The sequence below is a fragment of the Poecilia formosa genome, unplaced genomic scaffold (genome assembly GCF_000485575.1).
Source record: "Poecilia formosa unplaced genomic scaffold, Poecilia_formosa-5.1.2 Scaffold475, whole genome shotgun sequence".
Taxonomy (NCBI): domain Eukaryota; kingdom Metazoa; phylum Chordata; class Actinopteri; order Cyprinodontiformes; family Poeciliidae; genus Poecilia; species Poecilia formosa.
Genome location: NW_006800414.1, coordinates 154,259 through 161,496, shown reverse-complemented (window position 1 = coordinate 161,496; position 7,238 = coordinate 154,259). Strand labels below are relative to the sequence as shown.

Below are 7,238 nucleotides of genomic sequence, written 5' to 3'. Positions count from 1 at the left end.
AATAATAATAATAATAATAATAATAATAATAATAATAATAATAATAATAATAATAATAATAAAAGACCAAAAGGGCACTTGAGGGCAAGGAGCAAAAAGGGCAGGTGCTCAAGCACCTCTATATCCCCCCTCTGCACGTGCCTGAGAACCAGCAAAAACAGACCATGATCAGGAGTTGCTATCGCTGGGAGAGAAAGACTGATTGGAGTAGTTTTAGCAAATTTCTTGTAATCTCCATTTGCATAAAAGCCAGAAATCTGAGATTAAAGTCAAAATTCTGATTCCCCCCCCAGTGGTCTTAATCGTCCTTCCTTAGAGAATGGTGTATTTGTGTAAACGAGTCCACATTTTGTGCCTTGTTCGAGCAACGAAACCTGTAACTTTCAATCGTCAATAGGGGTCAGTGTTTGCCCTCTTCACCGCAATGGCTTTGTGTTGCCCCGACAACAAGCCACAACAGAAGCCGTTCCATCATGTCTACTTCTGTAACAAAAGAAGGGAAAAAGATGAGATGTGCAGTGATGCTGAAGCCGTAAGTTGACACCTCAGGTCGTAAATATTGAGTTCGTCAATATATTGTTAAATAAAAGCATTGGTAGTTGTGCTAATTTACCGTTATGGTGTTTCTTAGCTCTAAACGCGGCAGCAACTTGCTCGCCTTGTCCAGCAGACGGAGTTTTACTTTCAGCGGTAACAAAATTCTGGACAGAATGGCGGGTCCTACTCCGAGACGAGCTGTTCGGGTAACTTACACTGTGAATTCGACAAATAATTACAAATTCTTGTTAACCACATGCATACCTGAATAAAGACGCTGGGTGGCACACCATGTACAGACGTTATAGTTCTGACCATTTGCTGCTTCTTCTCCCTATTTACTATTAAATTAAGTGCTTAACAAAACCTAAAAAAAATCAAAGGGGCTTTGTAGCCCAATATTTACTAAATTATGTTATATTAACTCAGTTAAATGTGTTTACAATATTTACTGAATAAGGAAATATTATGCATTTAAAGAAATGTGTTTAGTATTTTTGCTGCTTTTAAATGTTCAGAGGCGTTTAATGCAACAGATATAGCTGACTGTTCTGTGTTCAGGTGTTTGATGAGGAAAACAATGATGTGACCCCTCAGCCATTTTACCGGGCAGATCTCGGAGCAGAGCCAGGCAGCAGGTTCTTGGTGGATGAACTCTCTGCTGGATCAACATCAGAGCAGACAATGTTCACTGGGAGCTTCACTATGCCTTTTTCAAGGTAAGAGAGCTCAGTGCTGTGCAGCAGGAGGTGGGGAGTTGACCTGTTCAGGAGACCTGTTCAAACTATACTATACAGCAGCACTTCTGTTTACAGAGTATTATCATCATTTGTACAGACATTTTTTCAGTTGTATTCCACCTTGTTGCTCATAATAGTTCTATAATAGTATAATAATAGTTCTCTTCAGTTCCATGTCCAAAGTTGACAATGATGTAATGGCGTGAAGGAAAAATTGTGAGCACATGCCAGCCAAGTTCCAGATGAAAGTGGCCAAAAAGTAAAGATGCAACACATGTAGCATCAAACCCAGACATCAGTGTTTAGTACCGTGGTCCCCCAGAATGCAAGTAGTGATAGCAAAACCTTCAGCTGAACAAAGAGCTCCAAAATTAAAGATTTATATGGTTATCTATTCATTCATAAGGAGGAAGTCAGAAAATCAGTTCCTTAAAGACTTATCAGACCAGCACCCTACCTGGTGATTTAAAAGCACTCCATGGTGAAACTAGACATTAAAATTCTGACCGCCTTTCTGTAGATGCTGTTGTTTCAGCTACGGTTCGTTGTAGCAGAAATTTCCCCAAGTGGAAGCAGCTGAAAGTCTCAGTTCTTTTTGACAAAATCAGTCTGTATTTGTCTTTTGTGATGGGGGAACTTTTCACCAGAGCTGCTGGTCATCTTCTATGCAGCCATTATGCAGTTTGGCATGTGTTTATCTGTCATATTGTGGTTTGACTCAGCCTCAAAATAGGATGGGTTTAAACTGCAATGAACAATTAGGTCTGCAGAGAACATTGTCAGGGCTGATCTTCTCCACGTCCAGGACTTGAACAGGATTGCGAATAATTCCACTTGAGCTGTGGTGTGTGTTCTCCATAGAGAACACACATTGTTGACAAAAAATGTGTAGATCTTTCCCTCCAGGTCTGCACTATAAAGTGCTATTTTCAAAAACTGACATTGTTAAATCATCAAACAGCAGTGGTGGGCACGGCTAGCTAAAACGTTAACTGCATTGACCCTGAAGCACTAATCATAAACATTAGTTCTACTAATGCTAAAGCACTTTAACAACCTATGAGTTAGCGGCAGGTAATGCTAAGGCACCAAATTCAACCATATTGATACCACCATGTGTCATTAGAAAAATGTGAGAAAGCTCTCAAAACCATTCACATACATTATTGAGGGTAGGGGTCTTCAAAATAAAACAAAATTCAACAACCTTCCTGTCAATCAGTGTTAGTGTGTTAGTGAGGAAGATGCTTTTTGTTCATGATGACTATGTAGTAAACATCTCCTCTGACACTGTTTTTCAGGTCAGTTTTGGGTAGCAGCAGGATATCCAGCCAGTCAACCATAGAGTCTGTGAACGAGGAAATGGAAGAAACATTTTGTAGACGCGACTTTCCCTTCAACTTACCAGGTTCATCACCACAATATATACAATAACTTGCAAAAGCGTTCATATCCCTTGAACTCTTCCGTAAGTTACAACCATAAACATAAATATATTTCTTTGGAATTTAATGTGACAGACCAACACAAAGTGGTAAACAGCTGTGAATTAGAAAAAACATTATAGATGATTCAAACGTTTTTTTTTACGTATGAAAAACTGAAAAGTGTGGTGTGTAGAAGTATTCAGCTCTCTGTAGCGTATTGACGTAGTTTTGCCCATTCTTCTTTGCAAAACAGCTCAAGTTAAGTCAGATTAGATGGAGAGCATTTGTGAACAGCAGTTTTCAGATCTCAATTGGGTTAAGACTGGACTTTGACTGGGCCATTCTAACACATGAATATGTTTTGCTTGAAACATTGTAGCCTGTCTTTATGTTTAGGGTGAATATCCTGCTGGAAGCTGAAGCTCCGCCCCGGTCTCATGTCTGTTGCAGACTCCATTGTCCTGTATTTGACTCCATCCATCTTCATATCAACTCTGACCGTCTTCCCTGAAGCAACCTCAGAGCATGATGCTGCCACCACCATGTTTGACAGTGGGGATGGTGTGTTCAGAGTGATAGGCAGTGTTAGTTCTCCTCCACACATAGCGTTTTGCACTTTGGCCAAAAAGTTGAATTTTCTTCTGGTCTGAACAAAGCTTATTCTTCCACATGTTTGTTGTGTCCAGCATGGCTCCTGGACCATGCTGGACACAACATGATCCAGGACTTCTTGTGGTTTTCTTCTTGCCGCTCTTCCAGAAAGATCACATTTGTGCAGTGATGACGAATACTTGTCCTGTGGACAGATTCCTCCTCTGAGCTGTGGATCTCTGCCTTTGGTCCAGAGTCACCATGGGCCTCTTGGCTGCATCTCTGATCAGAGCTTGTTCTTGTTCAGCTGGAAGTTTAGGTGGACGGCCTTGTCTTGTTACAGTTGTTTCACACTCTTTCTATTTCCAGATGATGGACTGAACAGAGCTCTGGGAGACGTTCAAAGCTTGGGAAATCTTTTTATACATTTTTTATTTGTAAAAAATGTTTTGAGTCAAGTATAATCTTTTTTTCTGTTTCACAATTCTATACCACTTTGTTTTGGTCTTTCACATGAAACTCAAAAGAAATATATTTAAATTATTATGGAAAAATTCAAGGGGTATGAATACTTTTTCAACCCACTGTATGTAGAGATGTTCACACCGACTGTAACTTTTCGACCAGTTTACTTGCACTGGTTTTTGTAAAGCTTCGATGCTGTCTCTATGTTTTGAGAGTGTAGATCATTACCATAAGCCTCAGGTTTCCAAAAGACATCTCCAAACATGGAGATCTCCATGTTCTCCAAATGCAGTGCGTTTCTTGACTGGCAAAAGCTGAGAGCTCAAAGAATGAATCAGATATTTTGTTCTACTCCATTCATTATGTGCGTTTCTGTTCTTTGCTGAAAAGGACTCCTTTTTAACAATGTTCTGTTTTGTAGAATCTTTGTTGCCAGATGAAAAGAGGAAAAAAGGCTCAGTTAAAGAACAAATGACACAAGCTCTGTTGAAAGGGATTAAGGACATTTTAATCACAGAGACAGACACTATTTCTCTGCTGGACATTCCCCCCACCTTAGTGTCAGTGAATGCTGATGATGCAGATGTCATAATGTAAGAGAAATTGTTTTTGATTTTTTTTACCAATATTTAAATCTTTTTTTTATCTCTGATTGGAACAAGCTATTGTTAACTCAACCTTGTTTTGTATTGCAGAGAGAGAAATAAACAGTATTCTGAAGTTTGCAGAAACAGAGGAAACAATGAGAAGTATGTGGATCGAGCCATGCAGACACTGAATGGAGCGACTAAGAACAAACAGATACAGAACAACCTCATGCTCATGGTGGACACAGGTTTGATTCAAGACAATACATTCACTATAAAAAAGTATAGCACACTGCAAAATATACCAAGCTCAAAGTAATTAAAATGTTTTTTCCCATCATATAAGTGAAAAAAATCTGACAATGGCACTGGTATGTTTTTTAATCAATATTCAAGAATTATTGACTTAAAACCTATGTATTGCTGAACAGGGTTTCCCCCAGTGTATTATCAGCCTGGCGGGCCACCAGGCTAAGTGTTGTTTATTTTAAATAGGGTTTTTTGTTGCCTGATGTAAAAACATTTTGCTTGATAATGTCAAACATTGATAAGTTTTAATTGTTGTTATTAAACGTTATCAAACACGCTGTTTTGAAGCTAAACAAACCTTAGAAACATACATGAGAATCAACTCATTTAGAGATAAAACTCCATTTGACACAAATACAAACATTCTTGGGATCTTGTTCACGAATGAGGGAAGAAGGGAGCAGGAGACCGACAGGCAGACTGGCGCAGCGTCTGCAGTTAAGCGGGCGCTGTGCCGGTCCGTCGTGGTGAAGAGAAAGCTGAGTCAAAAAGCGAAGCTCTCGATTTACCGGTCAGTCTTGTTCCTACCGTCATCTATGGTCATGAGCTTTAGGTCATGACTGAAAGAACAAGATCACGGATACAAGGTTTCCTCCGTAGGGTGGCTGGGCTCTCCCTTGGAGATAGGGTGAGTAGCTCGGTCATCCGGGAGGGACTCAGAGTAGAGCTGCTGCTCCTCCACGTCGAGAGGAGCCAGTTGAGGCTCGGGCATCTGGTCAGGATGCCTCCTGGACGCCTCCCTGGTGAGGAGTTCCGGGCTCGTCCCACTGGGAGGAGGCCCCGGGGAAGACCCAGGACACACTGGAGGGACTATGTCTCTCGGCTGGCCTGGGAACGCCTTGGGGTTCCCCCGGAGGAGCTGGAAGAAGTGGCTGGGGAAAGGGAAGTCTGGGCCTCCCTTCTGAAGCTCCTGCCCCTGTGACCCGACCCCGGATGAAGCGGAAGAAAATGGATGGATGGATGGACAAACATTCTAGCATCAATGTTTGGCTGGACCGTTCAAGGTTGCTATCAAGCTAATTTCCTATTTGCAGCTCCACAAATCTTTTCTATAAACATTACCAAGACATATGCAAACATAAGTCCATTTAGAGTTTAAAATATCAGTAAGAGCACTTGAAATCAATTCTAATATGGACAGGCAGCCAGTTCAGAAACTTTAAAATCAGTTTAATGTGAGTTTGCTTTCTGGTCCTCATCAGCGTTCTGGCACCTGAGATCTTCAGATGTAGCTTTTTGTTAGCACAGCAATCTGTCTTGCATGTTATAAAAGACTGAACTGAATCTTCTGCATTGGACTAGGACTGAACAGAGTTTTGACCTGGGCTGAATGATTCATTCAGTGTTTGAAGTTGAACTGGGAGTTTGTTTGAATTTCTTTGACAAAAACTAAACGTTTAGTTTTGTTCATATTTAACTGAAGGAAAATATGTGCCATGAATTAATACCTAAAATATGATTAAAAATTGCACTAATAGATCTGATGTCATCAGGAGATAACATAGAGCTGTGTGTTATCAGCTTAGCTATGAAAGTGACTAAATGAATGCCATATCTGCCAATGACCCTATATAAAGATTAAAGAGAGTGAAACCTAATATTGAGCCTTGTGGGACACCATAGTTTCCATCATAACATTCTGATGAATAGTTTTCTTTATAGCAATCAATCAATCAAATTTTATTTGTATAGCACATTTCAGCAGCAAGGCATTTCAAGGTGCTTTACATAATTAAAAACAAAATAAAAACAGCATGTGACATTGAATAAACAGTAAGAAAGAGAAAAAGATTTTGGGAAAAAGAAAAGATTAAAAAAAAAAGAAAAACATACTTTTGTTACAGAATTTAAGCGCCTGTCGTCGCCGTTTAGCACGGGTATTATCCAGGCCCCGTCGCCTAAGAGGACAAGGTCTCCAACCTTGCAGCACCAGGCTCCGTCCACCTGTCACGCAAAGTTTTGAGCTAGGACTTCACTAGGACTTATAGACATTCATCTTTAGTTTTTAATCACAAACATAATCCTTCATACAGTAGAAGTGTTTTTAAAAGAATTTCATCCTTATCTATAGCCACGATTGTGTCTGCCTTCGACATGTATGCACCTCCAGAGCAGGAAGTGATGGTTCACAGCCCTGAAATGAAACAGACCAATGATGCAGAGACTGTTGTGGACTCCAGGAGAAGTCCAGAGAGGAGTCTGTCCCTGACCAGCTCAGCTAGTACAGGTAATCTGGTACAGGTAACAGAGTTAAAATCACGTAAAAGAGATGTCCGGCTTCAGTTTGGTTGTTTTAAAACAAGTGTAACTCAAACATATTCCTTTCCAGTTATTTCCACCTGCTCGCTGAAAGATGTAGAAACAGTTGGGAGCAGTTTAAACACACAGGCAGACTTTGAGCTCATCATGACGTCAGATAAATTCCATTACTCCTTACTTTTAATGGAGAGGACCGTACTGCGGAACAACTTCCAAAGCCAGCTGGCTGCTTACAGAAAGCTGCCTTTGCTGCAAGGTAAGTTCAGCCTTTTTGTACAGCGGGTGGTCTCTCTCTCTCTCTCTCTCTCTCTCTCTCTCTCTCT

The 7,238-nt window shown here is 40.5% G+C and overlaps 1 protein-coding gene across 1 annotated transcript in view; it reads left to right on the top strand.

Moving 5' to 3' along the window:
• Positions 1-257: 257 nt before the first annotated feature.
• dnai4 (dynein axonemal intermediate chain 4) overlaps positions 258-7,238 on the top strand; it is a 16,705-nt gene continuing 9,724 nt past the window's right edge. The window contains exons 1-7 of the mRNA XM_016664270.1: positions 258-532; positions 632-743; positions 1,099-1,256; positions 2,579-2,685; positions 4,182-4,353; positions 4,456-4,595; positions 6,986-7,230. Of these exons, the coding sequence (XP_016519756.1) occupies positions 474-532; positions 632-743; positions 1,099-1,256; positions 2,579-2,685; positions 4,182-4,353; positions 4,456-4,595; positions 6,986-7,230 (993 nt within the window). The 5' untranslated portion in view covers positions 258-473. The remainder of the gene's footprint in view (positions 533-631; positions 744-1,098; positions 1,257-2,578; positions 2,686-4,181; positions 4,354-4,455; positions 4,596-6,985; positions 7,231-7,238) is intronic.